Genomic DNA, 16,108 nt, shown 5'->3' with positions numbered 1-16,108 from the left:
CTACCTGAAGCGGAGGCCCAAGTTGAGCTCCGGAGCAATGGGTTTGTCGGTGACAATCGTTGTGCCCGTGCCGACAGCCTGGACGGGGATGACGTAGGTGTGGCTGTTCTCTATGGACACCTTCACCTCATCCTCAAATCTCTCGGTGTCGTCCAAGTTTGCTATGATGGCCACAGACACCTCGCTCTCGGGGGGGATCACTCCTTTACTGGGTTCAATCCTCCAGCGCGAGCGTTTGCCAGCCTGTAAGATGAGCCAAACAGTAACTTAGGATGGAAACCATGGACCCTGGTCTCCTGCGGGATGCAGAAAAGGATTAAAGACATGAGGGTAAAAACCATGAAGGCTTCGTTTCCCCAACTCTGAGCTACAGTGCCTGGAAACAGCACCCGTGCAGGAGCTCATACAACCTCTGTTTTACCCTCCCTTAACAGACTCACTTTGTTAACCCAGCTTTGTCTGACCCAAGGGATGCTCACCCTCAGGAGAATGCTACTGTCCCTCCAGCCTCCCTCTTGGAGGGCACACCCAGGGAAGCCACTTGATATCTCCTGGCTTCCCGACAACGGTGGCCGGCTCTGCCATAAAGGCTCCAGGCCAGAGGAAGCCAGGACTGCTCCAGTCCCCCCGCCGCAGCCACACGGCTGGGGGATACTGCTGAGACCCCAAAGAATAACTTTGCAAAAGCGGTTGATGAAACCCCAAAGTCTTCTTTCCCAAGAGTCAGGCTTCTCAACAGCCCCTCAAGGGCTGCAGCCCTCTGTTCCCACGGATCATCACCTGCAGCGAGGTGCCCCAAGGCCCTCTGCTTTGGCAAAGTCAGCTCTAAGTGTTTATAGCAGGGCAGCGAAACAAGAAGCAGAAAGAAAACCACAAGACATGTGCCCTGTGGGCATGGCCTGGGCTTCCCAAGCACTCTTTTCCTCTGGGTCCTCACGGGCCTCCCTCTACGGATGGGGCAACAGAGGTGCTGGACCCCTCCAGCCCACCTAAAGCCACATTCACAAGGAGCAAGCTCGCAGAAGAGAAATGCACGCAGTGCTCCCGGGCCAGCAGGAAATGCACTGGGATGCAGACACGTGGCTTTCAAGTGTCCGTCACAGCATCAGTGCTACATGCATCACAGTTCAGCGCTGTGTTTGGGATGACAGGCACCACTCATCCAAAACTCTACAGTATTGTCGAGGAGAGGGTTACTTTCCTTTTCTTTTTTTTTTTTTTCCTTTAAATAGAAAACAATGGTGTGCTCAGAGGCCTGACATGATAAAAGCAAGTGCTCGATCCAGGTGAAGTTAGCTCGAGTTTCCGTCCGGCGGGCTGGCAGCTCTGAGCTCTAACAGGACACCAGCCAGCCCAAGGGAGAAGAGCAGCAGAAAACCAAGCAGCACTTTGAAGTCACAGAAACATTTAAAATAACACCCCAAAATGACCTCTGCTGACAAGGTGAAGGCTAGCTGGAGGCCAGGGAAGCGATAACTTGCTGAGCATTCAGGGTCCCAGCAGCAAGCGTAGGTGCTCCCGCTACGCTAGCTCCTTAGGCTGGCTGTGCCCTCCACGTAGAGCAGGTCAGGGCTGCATGCCTGCATCCCATAACGGAGCGTGCCAAAGGCATCAAAACGATTCCAGGCACCAGCAACATTTATACACTCAGCTCCATTTAATTTGTCCTCTAGGGCTTCAAAAAAAGAGTCTTGAAAAAAATTTTTAAAAAAGCAAGACGAGACTGGGATGGAGGCAGGTGGCTGCCACGGGGTAAACACTGGGACCTCACTGACCACGGAGGATTCCCACCAACCCTCCCCTGTGGTCCCTGCAGCTGGTCGCTGGCCTCGGAGGCATCGGCTGCGCTGCCGCCAGCCAAGGGCTACCCAGCCAGCTCATTCACACCGAGCCAGTGGGCGTTAGGTTTTCACTGACGTTAATGTACAACTTCTCCTCCGATTCACGCTGACACCGAGCAGCTTGCTTGAAAAGGAGACCCGATAGCTCTGCTCCAGAGGTGAATCTGCAAGTCTGCTATCTGACAAAGCTCATTTATCACAGCTTGGCAACAAGCCGCGCAGTAAGTTGTACCCAAGGAACTATTACTGAGGAACAATGACAGGCTGTCTCGATGGAGCCAGACTCGCAGTGTCCCAGGGTGACCCAGCGCAGACCCACCGTGCCCTGCCAGGCCAATAGCCCACTCCGGAGGAGCACGATTTGCATCGCATCCTCATCCTTTCCGTTAGCATCTGGTGTGGGTCCCAGGGGCAGCACAGTGCACCGCTGAACAGGAGACCTGCCAGGACCAAAAGGCTCTGCCGGACCAGCTCCGCTCAGGTTTTTAGGTCAGCTTCTGCCTACACCGGTCCAGGTTGTGTCCCAGAGACAAGAAATCCCTTGGGAACACGCTAAAAGCATCCATCCCCCTGCTCTGAAGGCCAAAATCTAACTTCTGACAAGATCCCTGCTCCTTGCTTAGGCTTGAATGCTCCAGGACACGATGCAATAGCTGCACGTGCTGGGCAGACAAAGACAGCAGCTATTTCTGTCCCTGCAGGAGCCTGCACCACTGGACGCCAGAGCCAGAGCGCCAGGCAAGGGCTGGCATCAACCGCTTCGAGAAGCTCAGCGCTGAGATCGTTAGCTTCTCCTGGGACAGATTTCATTGGGAATAAGAGCTGCCAACGTTTGCTTCTAGCGGGCATCAGCGCGCATCAGAGATGGACGGCTGGATGGCTGCCCCAAGGGATGGCCGAGGACCCACCACGCTGCCCTCTGCAAGTTACTTTGAGCCCGTTAATGGAAGCCATCTGGTCATTCCAGCCTTGCACGAGTGGAAGAAGCAGCAGAACTCAACATGAAAAATGCAGCTGTACTTTACCAAGCCATAGCTCTGGCGAGAGAGCGCTCACACCTCGTCAGGCGGATCCACCGCCCCCAGTGGGGGTCACGCACGAAGGGGAAATAACCCCCCACCACATCAGCTGCGCACGGAGCCTTGTCCCAGGGGCTTTAGCTGTCCTAAGGGGCGGGAGCCTGTGCTCTTCATAGCAGAGTGACTCCTCACCCGCACAAACTGCCAGTGGCAGAAAGAGCCCAGAAGCACCCTAAGGCCCACAGGGTGGGGATCAGAGCACAAGGCTGGCCGGATGCTCCCACCAGCCACCAGCCTCCTCCTGGCACCTCGGCACCAGCATCTCCTCGGCAAAAGCAGGGGGACCGCTTTGGTTGAGCCTCTGCCCCAGAGCACCAGCAAGGAGAAGTTTTGTGAAATCAAGGCAGAGCTTCTAAAGCCAGTGGAAAAAAAAAAAGAAAAGAAAAAAGAATTAAAGTGTGGCACTCACTGCCACCGACAACGGAGCCCAATTTGTCACACTTGCTTCAGCTAACAGCAGCTGCTGAGTGAGCCAGCAAAGCTTGTCTCCATTTGTGTCCCCTGGCCATTGCTCAGCCCTCCAGGTCCCATCTGCCCTCCCCGCTGGGCTGGGGAGACCAGTGCCACCACTCTGCACATCGGGGCTCTCCAGCCAGGACACGGACACGGCTTGGCCAGCTGCTGCCAAGCACAGGATTGAACAACCAAAATCCTCCGGCTTTTCCCTTGGGAAGAGAGCTCAGCTGAGTCACTCTGGCCTGTAGCAGCGTAACTGCCTTGAAGACTTCTACCCTTCTTGAACCCTGTTGGCCAGCGGGTGCAGCACAATGCGACAAGTTCCCTTCTCCTAGATGAGCAGAGTAACAATTTCTTCCATTACTGAAACACAGCAATTTTGAAAGACCATGAACCCATAGAAGATACCGGATGCCATAAAATCCAAACTCTTCCCTGAGGCCAGGTTTCAGGCACCTTTTCCAAGGTCTCCTCCAAACCTTTGCTCCCTCTTTTAAGGCCCACGTGCCCTGGACCTAAGCCTGAGTGACACTGGGAGGGAAACAGCCTTTTACCTTCCTCAGCTTTTGGTACAACCCCTCACCAGCATGAGACTGGACGCTCCTGGCCACGAGCCCTGTTCACGACTGATGCTGTGTGTTTCCAGGCCCTGTCAGCTACAACAAAGGGCTCCGGCAAAACCAAACTGGGTGGAAATGCACAAACTGGTACCGCTGTGTATAAGCAAAACACAGCCTTTAAAGCCAAACCAAGGGTTTCATTCTAAAGGTGAGCTTTTGGAGCACCATGAGGCTCTGGTGGGACAGCTCAGGAAAGAGTTAAGCCTATCCATCTTCAAAACTTCTGCTCACCTTGGAAGAGGCCACATATGCAGGGCTAGTGCTGCCCGTACCCTGGAAAGTTAATTTAACCCTAATTTCTAAACAGCACTGCAGATATCATGAGAAGGGCGCAGCACTGTCTGCCTCTGTCTCACTATGAGCAAACACTGACAGGCTGGCCAATTATTCAGCTGCTTTGGGGGCGGGGGGAGTGATTTACAGTAGATTTGAAAACCATCCTCTTGCTGATTGAAGTCTGCTCCGACTTCAGCGAGAGTAGCTGGGGAGAACTGCAGACAATGCTGATGTGCTCTTCGAAGCCTTCACTGCCCGCAACCTGCACGGTTTGCTCAGAGAGCAACAGAATCGCCCGTCAGCCAGACCCAGAAACAGAGTCACTAAAGCAGCATCAGCACTGTTTGGAAGTTTATCTCCGTGTTTTGCGGTCTTTCCATATGGCCATTTCATTAATAAAAGCAATGTCATCAAAAGCTTGAGGGAATAAGCAATGAAATTAGTAAATGAAACAAATCCTGCACTACAGGGGAGCAGAGAGTATGGGAACTGCGTGTTCTGCCCTTGCTTACACCGCACCTGACCAAGAGCCTTTATACGCTGCCTGAAAAATCCATGGAGTTATCCACAGCGAATCCCAGTGACAAGATAACCAGGTACAGCTTTTTTTTTTTTTTTTTTAAAAAAAAAAAAACCAACCAACCAACGAAATCTTGGTCTATGCTGCAAGGTCAGCTCCAGTTGAATGTGGCAGCAGCTCATCCCTGGGAACGCAGACGGGGATCTGCACTGAGCCACCAGGCACCCTCCTGAAGACAACCCAGCTGGCTGTACAAGCACTGCTGGAAACCAGGCAGCAGCGAGCTTCACCTGGAGCACAGGGCTCTGGATCCGGGAGCTCAGGGCTCAGGCTGAAGGAGACAGGACCCCGCATTACGACTGTCATGAGAAGAGGAAACCCCAAGGAAGCTTTTCTGTCTCCTCCTCGTTACAAGGCACTGGGAAACCATTTGCCACCCTGCGGTAGCATATAACAGACCCAGCACGGGGGTTATGCAGGCAGAAGAAAGCTGCCACTGATTAAGAAAAATTACACCCTAGGCCTGTCTTTTCTTTCCTGATCACAGAGACGTGATACGCAGCTGCCTTCTGTGATGCCAAGAGATGTCAACCTTAGCAGTCACACAAAAGATCCCTGAGAAGACAGCATGACAAAGAACAAGTAGGAAATGATCTAAGAACGATGCTTTTTCCTTTCTGCAGGGAGAGCAAACACTTCCATCTATCCATAACAAGCCTTTGGCACTTGTCAATATGGCAAAAATCAGTCACTTAGGGAGGCAGGAAAAGAAGATGACAGCGGAGCAAGGAGGAGAAACAGCCACTTTTATCAGCAGGTTACATCAGCCCCCAGCTAAGCTGCAACAGCTCCTTCATGTTGACCCATTGCTCCAGTCTTTTTTTACCCAAGACAGACAAAAATCCCCCCCTCGCTGGATCCAGAGGATTCCCTAGCAGGCTGGGCTGCCTGGCAGCTGGGAAAGCAATCTGACAGGGAAAAGCACACCCGACAGACACAGGATTCACTGGGTGAGCACAGGATGACACACTGGTCCCAAGGGTCGCAGAGCTGCAGACACCCTGGCAAGCAGGGATAAGCCAACCGAGGACGCGGGTATGCAGTCCCTACAACCCTCTTCCCACCCAAAAAGCCCCATCTCAACACACAGATTTGGCAGGGTTTTATTTATTTTCTTCTGGTGGCAGAGATACTCCCTCCCTGCTGCTCCCTGCAACTGAGAATAGAACAGACACAACACACCCAGCAGAGAGGAGAGGGGTACAGGGAAGCTGGTGCCTGAGGGGAACTGCAAGTAATTCCTGAAGTCACTGTCCCAAAGTGAAGTTCACCACAAATCATCCTGGCTTGCTCAGGTAATGATCTTGCCTCCCCCAAAGCGAGCAGCAAGCTTGCCTTAACAGGAAGAGCAATTTTCACTCGACGGTTAAGAGTACCATCGGGGTGGCAGCACGGCCATCAGCATTACAGCATCTTCCTTTTCTGTTTCAAACAAGACACCAGCCTTTCGTTTGCCCTGTTGCTGCCCCTCAAATTAACCTCGTTCAGTTCGTCAAGCTGCTGGTCAGTGCGCATAACATTCCCGATGCAACGCTCCTGTGAAAATTTCAGTCAATAACTCGCTCTTTCAAGTGGAGACCATGATCTCTGAGCCTCACAGCCACCGTTTGCAGACTGGCCAACAAATGGGAGACAGGGAAATCACGGCTCACCCCCCTGCAGCAACCTCCAAGCAGGAATCAGAGCAGCGGCTTTGGCGCTTTAGAGGACACAAGGCTTGGGTTCAGGGACACGGGGGAATGAAGGATGCCCGTGTCACCCATCAGCTGGGCTAAGGCACAGCCCAGCCTGCTCCGCTCTCAGGTGGACACGTGCGCGTCACCCTGACGCCCGACTGCATCCCAGGCTTTATCTCCACAATTATTCAGTCCCCTCTGCTTCCCGTCAAGGAGCTGCCAGGCAGCGTAAGGCAGCCAAGGGCAAAACTTCAACTGGGGCAGCAAAAGAGCGGCAGAGCAGGCAGCTGCTGAGGGCCAGGGCGCAGCTCGGGCACATCTCGCCCACGCCCGCGCTGCTCCCATCAGGCAGCCTCAGCAGCACCGTGCCCGGAGTCTGTCTGAAGAGCCTTTGGTGAAGCGGCTGATGGAGCAGGTTCCCAGGACCTGCCTCCTGGCACGTCTCCATGAGAGCAGCAGCTGCCCTGAAAAGCAGAGATGCTCACCATGGGGGAACTCGGCCCCGTGGAGTCAGCAGGGGGGATCATCACACACAGAGTCACAGAGCGGCTGGGGCTGGCGAGACCTCTGGAGATCATCTGGTCCAAGCCACTGCTCAAGCAGAGCCCGTCTTTATTGCAGGCAAAGAAACCGTCCCTGAGCCGCCTCGTGTTACTGCTCTAGTGACTGATCAGCCCCAGGACTGGCAGAGATGGCGGTGAAGCACGACAGGCTTTATTGCCCAGTCCCATGGGTTAGGGCCCTGAGGCAACGGAGGGGCAGATGTACCCTGCAAGCCCCCCGGCTACACCGCGAGCTGCCCGGGGAGGAGGGAGGCATTGCACCGGGACAGCAGGACCCGAACAGCTCTGCGGGTCACTGCCTGCGACAGGCATGCAAACCCATCATTTCAACACCAGTACCAGCCATCCCTGGTGGCTTGCTCTCGCCACAGATGGAAAGTGGGTTTTCATGGTGGATTCAGAGAAAGCTGCCCTGGGAATCCCTCCCCCACTTGGAGGTTACCTTTGTCCCCCAAACAGCTGGAAAAGCAGCAAGGAGGAAATTCGTCCCCCTCCTCCTTGGCCCAGGAGGCTGAGCCTGGCCTCTCGCACGCTGCCTGATGCTTTACCCGCAGACCCAACCAAGCCCACAGAGCCAGGCCTGGGTGAACCAGCTCCACAAATCCAGCCCACCTAGCGTGGAGCAGAACAAACCTCCCCCCAACCCTGTTTTTAAGCCCCTCACAGATCCCACCTCCAGTGAGCGGCACATCCCACCCAGCCTCCGCACGGAGCCCTCCCTGGCTGCACCAGCCCTGCCCCCCCCCGCCAGGGCAGCAACCCAACCGCCTCCTGCCACCTGCCACGCAGCTTGTCAGCTGCGGCCTCCATCAGTTCAACGGCCTTTCCCTGCGGCTGGCCCCCGGAGATGCTCTGCAACGCGACGGAGCCCACAGACCCTGTAGCTACACAACCCTTACCGTTACATGTTTGTGCAACACCACAGCTGGTTGGGCCCCCAGCAGGTGTGAAACTCACCTCACCACAACCAGGCTGAGGACAAACTTCACACCCCAGACTGTCACAAACAGCAGTCTGACACAAAGCAAACGCAGACCTAATGGGGAAAGTGTCGGGAAATCCATGCCCTTCCAGGAGCAAAGGGCCACAGGGGCCTCTTGATCTCAGAGTTCCAAAGACACGACTCTCGGTTAAATACCCTCCAGAAAACAAAGGGAAAACTTGTAAAGATGATCCAGACTCCTTTCTGCACAAGCGTCTATGCAAGCTGTCTACTTTACTGAGGGGTGCCCCAGCTAAAACTGCCCCCAGAGCCAGGCTTCTCTCGCTGCGTTGGGACGGAATGCCTTGCTTTCTCTCCGAGACAGCAATATGGAAACGGTGCATGTAAAAATCAAGCCACAGGCTGCTACAGACCAGTCAATTTTCATTGGGAAACAGCCCCACAGATACTTACCATCTCTACACAGAAGGATGCAGGGATGACAGCCTGATTGGAGAGGTGGAGACTTTTGGACGCATCTTGTAGAACTTGAATACTGCCGAAATTTATCTCCCTCGGATGCACATAGACAACCGGTTCTTCTCCAACGCTCACTAAAGACACATTCTGCTCCAGGAAGCAGGTAGGAAAGAAAAAAGAAAAGCAGGGGAAGTTAAAAAATATGAGACAGCTCTAAGGTTCCTCCTCGACGGGGCGATAAGTACGGCTGTTGGAAGTTTTCAGTGTTGCAAGGCTGAAACAGAAGGCCTGGGGCAAGTGCAGGCTCGGGAGCGATCCCATCTGAAAGCCACAAGCTCCCGTTCTCAGGGGACAGAGAAACCCTGGGTCCCACGCTCTCCTTTCCAGACCTCCTCCACAGTTAGCTCTCCTTTCTCTGCCTTGTGCCTGCTCCCGCTCCTTCTGCTGCTCAGCCGAGCCCCAAACCTCCCTGACCGCTGCTGCTGCACAGTGACACTTGGACGGTTACTTCTCTGACATTCCCAAAAATGCACCTCTGAAAATCAGCACAAGCCAGAAGCGAAGCAGGCTCTTCAGAGCAGAGATCGTGCAAGTTACTTGCCTCTGATGTGTGCCTAGGTGCATTGCCGGTATGACATGAATAACAGGCATTAATTATTCATTACATCATTCAAGCCGTGTTTTTCCTCTTGACAGTCAGACCCAAAAAGCTTTCTCCTTGCAGAACTGGCACAGACTACTGGAGGAGGAACACGGATCCCTTTGCTAAACCACCTTCCCACATCATTAAAAACAAGGAGAATTTGTCCAGTCTTGCTGTGGATTTTACTGGTTCCAAACACCTCAACACTTCAACAGGATCTGAATGCATAAAACTCCCAATGCTGACCAGATGCTGTATGATTCACTGGAGGGCACAGAGTACGATTTAACCGAAAAAGAAACCAGCCTCCACCGTGTACAACCTTTAATGATGTCTGGCTCAAGGAAGTGGCATTGACAGCTGTCAGAATCACCAGCCCAACTCAGCCAGAAGCAGCAGCATCCAGAAATGCTCATCCCTTGACAGGCCACTGATGCATGCAACTAAGAGCCAAAAACCTCACCTACCAAGGCTGGGGCCTCCAAAATAAGGAACTGAAGCCACGCACGACGATGCATGTCTGGGCGATGCTGCCCAAAGCTCCCGGGAAGGAGGAGCTGCAGGGAAGAGCTGCGCCTCGCCAGCCAGCTCAGCCTCCTGGTGACAGCAGGACAGCAGCAGCAAAGGCAGGGCAGAGCTCTTTGGGAATGAGCAGAACAACATCTGGAGGATGCCCAGGCAAGCTGGCTTCTGTCAGCCTGTGTACTAACACGACGCATCCTCACCACCAAGGAGAGGGCTTCAAAAACCCCAACCCCTTCGTCTACAGGGTTCTTAAAAGGGACAAGAAAAATGCCATGCAACAGCGTTACAGGCAACATGGCACAGGGAAAGGCAGCAAGAAGAGATGGCAGCTCTGCCATCAGCAATATTGCCACAGCTACAGAAACAGCCACCAGCCACCGCCCCACCCCACCCCACCCCCCAGCACCTCTGGCTTTGTCAACAGGTAGGTCATGTCACATTTGATCACTTATGAACGAAGAGCATCTGACCCTGGCGGACAGCTGTGCTCGAGTGCCCGCTTATTCTGACAGCGGTCAGCTGCCAAACCCCTGCCCGCGGCACACGAGGCTGCCTTGCCACCAGTAACGCCAGGGCTGGGATTTACCAGCTCCTTCATGCAGATGACACACACCAGACTGAAGCTGGCACGCGGTCACCTGCAAACAAAATACCCGACAACAGAGCTGTGGAGGGACTCTGCACAACCTGGATGAAAGATCTGTACCACGTTCCGCCTGAAATGGCGGTAAAGACCAGGCATCGACACTGGGCACCCCAGCCGAAGGCAAGAACGAGCTTTGAAGTTCTATTGGAACACGCTGCAGCGATTCCCAAGGTCAGACTTGCAGCCGTACGGGTAGGATCTGCCACCAGCGCAGGACATGTAACAAGACAGCCAGCTCTTCTGCCAGCCCAGAAAGCTTTGGGTGCGTCAGCTACCAGGGAACTACTGGAACTGCACTGCAACCAGAAGACAGACCTATAGAAAACGCAATGCATCTAGTCCTTTCTTTAGGGACAGCTACGATTCTCCAGCTGAAATGCTCGCCCTTTGGGCAAAACATCGACACGTTCACGGCCAAATAGAAAAGATTAAGGTAAGGTCAACTTTCAATTTATAAATTGTTAGCCCAAGGGTAAAAGCTTTTCAAGGGACCTGCAGCTCAAAAACCAGGTGACATTTAAACAACTGGCTATTCCAGTGGGGAGAAACCCTCCTCTTCCAGGGAAGCATGCCTTCTATCTGCGAGCAACTGTTTTGTCAAACGTGAGACTTCCCTGCAAAGCCTGCATTGCCTGGCCTTGCTGTTGACTGGTTTACATGCACATCCCCAGCAGCCGGGGTTGAGATGATCAGTGGCATCCAGGGGATTTGGCATCATCGTTTCAATTCATTTTATAAAAAGTTTATAGCCCTGCATTTGCTTTCAAAATGCCAGCCTTCCTTTCCGTTACAGAAAGCTTCAGGTTCTCAGGAATCCTCTGATATCCCCTTCTGTGCTCAGAGAGAGGACAAGACATTTTAAAACAGCTGCTTCAAAAGTTAATCTCCTTTTAAATTAAAAAGGTTCTAAAATTAAATTATTAACTAAATTTGTTCTCTGTTTCAGCCAGTGGAAGCCAGGACACCACATACAACATTCTCTTGCCTACACTTTGTTGTTGCTGCTGTACATGCCTGAATGCCAATGTCTTGTAGGAGGCTTTAGTCCAGGAATGCTTCGCCTCACCCCTTTCCAAGCTTGGTAGGGAAAAAAAAAAACCAAACACACAACAGTCTGTGCTCCAGATGCAAGCAGCGTGGAGTCTCATGCATCTTTGGATGGGGCTTTTGGCAAAGAGATATGATGGATATTTCTCAGGCGGGATGGACCTGACTTTCATGAAAGCTTAAATCCAGCTTTACAGAAATCATCATTTCAGCACGGCCTCCTACACCGCCCTTGCTTTAGCGGCATGCAGCAATGTCCCTGTGTGCTCCTGAACAAAAGTTCTAATGAAGCAGCAGTTGCTGCTCATCTAATGATGCAGGAGAGCGAGAGACCCAGGAATTGTTCTGGGTTTCAGGCTGGGCTTGTTATCCCGCTTCACACGCCCATAATTAAACACCATCTCAGACGCCTACGAGGACACCACCCTTCTCTAGGCATTAGCTGTTACTTATGCCACGAATCCCTTCTTTCCTTGTCCACACCAGCCACATATTATGACCTTCTCCTTTTCCCTGGCAGAACCCCAGTACACTTTATGCCCCACCAAGATGAGTCACACAAAGGCACGCATCTCGCCTAGCACTCACCAGCGGGGATCTTTCATTCCCAAACACTGAGACACTAGCAATAGTGTCCTGCCTTCCCATCGCCTGGGCTTCCAGCGTAAACGGGATCTCCACCGAGCTGTGAGGCTGGATAATCCCACACGGCACAGGGCTGGAGTACCACACAGCAGCATCCTCCTTGTGCTCCTATAAGGGACAGAATCAAAGAAGACAATTGTCAGAATTTGACAGAACCTCAGAATCTGAGGAAACTTCAAGCTCCTTAACATCTACTACAATGGAAATTCACCCGCATTTTTAAAAATCCCTAGGAGAAAGCAGAGAAGCGCAACGCAAGGTGCAAGATTTATATGGGGCTAAGTAGCATCCTCACAGGGTCCAAAAGCTGCTGCACCCACAAACACCCACTCCGGTGCTGGCGGCCTCCTTGCAGCTGCTTTTCACAACCCTCAAAGTTCTGCATGAAAGCACCCCAAAGACTAGAACCAAAACTGCTTCCTAAAGAGTTCAAACTGCTCCTGAAGTTCATATTCAGGTAGCTTCCCGTTCTCTGCAAAACTTTAGGTTTGAACACTAAACAGCAAGGTCTTCTCCAAACCCCCTTTTTTCCTAATAAACCCCTCGATAACGACGTTGGAGGGCAGGAGGCGAACGCAATGCCAAACCTGAGGAAGGACTCCATAGCAGCCTGGAAGATCACTGTCATTCAGAAGGGTCAGTGTCCGCTCGTAAGGGAATTTCAGAAAGCACCGTCCGAATCTCAGAACAGGGCTGAGCACGTGCAGCGGAGGAACCACACATCTGGGTGAAGAGATGACCAAAAGGAATTAGAGACACAGAGAATGCAGAAGTTGTTCACTCCCCAAACAGCATGAAATAGACACAAGGCATTTGTCTCTGCCAGACAGACGTTTCCTACCTCTACAGCAATCACTCACCTCTAACTTCTTTTTTATCAACAGACTCTTGTAAAGGAGGGGCAGCCCCAGACTCCCGTGGCAGAGGCTGCCCAGTGCCCTGCCCCAGTGCTCTCTCATCAAGCTTTGCCCCTCCTTTGCCCCAGGAGGCCGGCAAGGACCCTCCCACAGTCCCAGCAAGGCACGAGCTCTGCGGGAGCCTTCCCGCTGAGGACCAGCGCTCCCCAAAGCTCAAGGAAAACAAGACTCCCGCATCTCAGTAAAAGCAACTCCCTCCTCTCCCGTACCGCTCTCGCCCTGCCTGAAACCTCAGCCGCTTGCCCCCGCGATGGAGGGCACCAGCACCGCCTGCCTCTCGCAGTGGGTGACCAGCCTCTCCCAGCTCCTGCAGCTGCCTGGGTCCTCCACACACCAGCCCACACACTGACTCTTCCCATTCCCACTCGTTTTACAAAATTGCAGCCCAGGCACCGCCTGGCTGACTGCCTGGGAGAGGGAACAGCACCAGAGAACTGTGTCCCTCTCGTCATTAAACTGGCACCCGCTGCGGCGCAACGCCATTGAGCGTGGCTGCAGCAAGAGCAGCTTTTGGCTTAAGTCTGGGAACGTTCATGCTCAAGAGAACCAGAGAGAGCTGAGCTCACCTGCCACACCAAGGACGAGTTTCCCCTTTAGTTTCCCCCCACCACTCCTGCCGTAAGCCCCTTTCCCATTTGCACATGCCTTCATTAACTGAGCCAGACCCCAGCTTTCAGCAGGCTGCTCGCTGCCTTCCAAACAAATGCTGCATTTTGGGCCAACCCAACACAAGCCCACCGCTTGCAGGGAGAAGCAGGGGCAGCCCTTTGCAGATTCGTTACTCCTCAAGTCCCAGACGACGGGCCAACAAGGAATATAAGCACTGTTGCCTTCAAAACAGAACAAGAAAGGCATGGCCCTGAGCACGGAGCACAGGTGCTTCTCAACAGGGCCGCTGGCAAAGCACGGCTGTGCTCACAGCGAGCTGGGCAGAACCAGCTCATGAAGCACCATTTCTCCTTTGGGGCGGCAGCCAGCACACCACACGCCAGGCAGCGTGCTGGGCCTGGCTACGTGGGGAAAGGTGGCCAGCTGCAAGGAAAGCGCCGGTACCTGGCTGTGAGAGGCAGCGCCAACACCTCCTGGCCAACACCATCCACGTCCAGCACCAGCGCCAGCTCGTATTGCCTCACCGTGTTGGAACACAGGGTGACCTGGTAGAGGAGAAGAGCGGCGTCAAATACTTCAGCACTCCCAGAAGCCATCAGCCACGCACGTGTGGTGTCCTGCCCTTCTCCTTCCACGCTAAGGAAAGGGAGTGTTTTGCCTTGCTTCTGCTGCTGCTCCACGTGTGGACCACTGCCTTTCCCAGTAACAAAACTCTGCTGACAAACCCCACCTGTGAAATACACCTTGCACACCAGGGCACGTGTAAGCTAAATCAAAGCACAACTCATGGTCTACTCACCACTGTATTAAGGGACCAATTTTTCATCTCAACTACAATAGCGGGAACCCAGGGGAGATCTGTTGACTTTCCCAGAACGAGTTCAGCTTTACACTGGGAAGCTGAGGGCAAAACGTGGCCCAGCAAAAGCTGTGCAGTTTGTTCATGGCTGCTGGAGCTTTCTCAGCCCCCGCTGCAGTGAATGCAACTCATCCTGCTCAACAGGAGAGGAAAAATAAGACCGGGAAGAAAAGCAAACTGCTTTAGGCAATGGCATCTCTCTTTTCAACAGCCACCTTCCGTCCTCACCCTTCCTCGGCCCCCTTCAAATCAAACAAATCGCTCTAAGCAGCTCAGAAACACATGCACGGCTTCTGTGCTTGACCACACGATACGTGATCCTTGGCTTACGACTCTGGAAACAAAACGCTGCTCCATCCCAGAGTCCCCCAGCTAACAAAAGCCCATCTCTTACTCGGTTATGCCCAAAGCCAGCAGCGCTGCAGCTCCACCTGTTGAAGCACGTATAGCCGGGCTCATCCCATACCTGGATATCCAGGGCTCCTTGGGAGCGGACGGTGCCTTTGCAAGGCATTATGGTAAATTCCATTGGCTCGACGTGATGTTGGGCTCCCTTCCTCCAGGACGGGCAAGCGTTGTCTGAAATCTGAGTAAAACTGGTGATGCTGTGCTGTCCTGAGCCATCGCCAGGAATGCGAAGGTTGAAAGTCACAGGCACCAAGGAGGTGTTAGTGAGGCGACACGACAGGGTGTGAGGAAAGCCTGGAAAGGTGAGACAAATACCAGTTAAGTCCCCAGTTACGCTGCGATTCCTGCTGCGACTCTCCTGTTAGGATAAAACCCTGCTTGGAGTTGAGCTCTTGTCAATGTGCACGGCAGGTAACTGAGAAGCTCGGGGAGGAGTGAGTTGTGACTGAAGTTGCCTTTTCTCTCGACGGCCGAGCTTGCTTCCTTGGCAATGGGCAGCGGTGTTGGTGCTGAAGAGCAGAAGTCTCCCTCTAACTGTGAGGAGCCCTCTCACCTGCCCCCAAACCAGCCCCAACTCTTTCTCACTGACGAGCGTGCATCCAGACAGACCATTTATCCTGAAAATTCAGCCTGTAAAATTCCCCATTAACTCCATGAACATTCCCCTGGTTTTCAATATATGAAAGTAGCAGATTTTCCTTGCTGTAGCTTCTCTTCAATAACAAGGAAGGACGAAACTGGGCACTACAACATGATGCACAGCACTCTGATGCAGCTTCCCTAGGCAGGATCCCTAAGGCAGCTCCTGTTTCGGGGCAACCAGACTGAGCACAGGACGACTGAGCACAGGACAACTCAGCCCACCCCACTGCAGGAAACCTGACGCTTCCTTAGAAACGAGCAGGAACGTGTCTCGCCTTACCTAACAAATGGGGACATCACATCCTCGCTGCCTTTGATTACTGCCCGCAACACCTGACATCACTTTAGCTCTGACACTTGCTTTCCCTAATGGAAAACCAGTGATACAACCACACTGGGTGGCAGGGGATGTGCTGCAGAGGCAGGACACCAGCCCGCAGCTTGCTCTGGAGCGGACACCAGCTCTGCCAGAAGGAGATACCTCCCATGCCCTGCTTACCAAGCGCTATTTGCATACAGACAGGGAGGAAAACCACCTGCAGGCACAGCAGATGTTTCTCCGTGCCCATCAGCAGTGAGCATTGCCCACCGCCAGCAATTACTCCGGCCGGGGGGTGGGGGGGGCACAGAAAGGACACACACAGACTGCACAGCCCCAAATGGGACCGAAGTCG

General features: G+C 53.4%; 1 protein-coding gene across 1 annotated transcript in view; it reads right to left on the bottom strand.

The window, feature by feature from the left end:
- The window catches only part of LOC106112480 (hydrocephalus-inducing protein homolog), a 63,511-nt gene continuing 47,403 nt past the window's right edge, over positions 1-16,108 (bottom strand). The window contains exons 15-20 of the mRNA XM_055793354.1: positions 14,851-15,086; positions 13,970-14,070; positions 12,575-12,722; positions 11,943-12,098; positions 8,488-8,640; positions 1-243 (exon numbers count right to left, since the gene is read on the bottom strand). Of these exons, the coding sequence (XP_055649329.1) occupies positions 1-243; positions 8,488-8,640; positions 11,943-12,098; positions 12,575-12,722; positions 13,970-14,070; positions 14,851-15,086 (1,037 nt within the window). The remainder of the gene's footprint in view (positions 244-8,487; positions 8,641-11,942; positions 12,099-12,574; positions 12,723-13,969; positions 14,071-14,850; positions 15,087-16,108) is intronic.

The sequence above is a fragment of the Falco peregrinus genome, unplaced genomic scaffold (assembly GCF_023634155.1).
Source record: "Falco peregrinus isolate bFalPer1 unplaced genomic scaffold, bFalPer1.pri scaffold_35, whole genome shotgun sequence".
Classification (NCBI taxonomy): Eukaryota; Metazoa; Chordata; class Aves; order Falconiformes; family Falconidae; genus Falco; species Falco peregrinus.
This window is presented reverse-complemented; position numbering and strand designations above follow the sequence as displayed.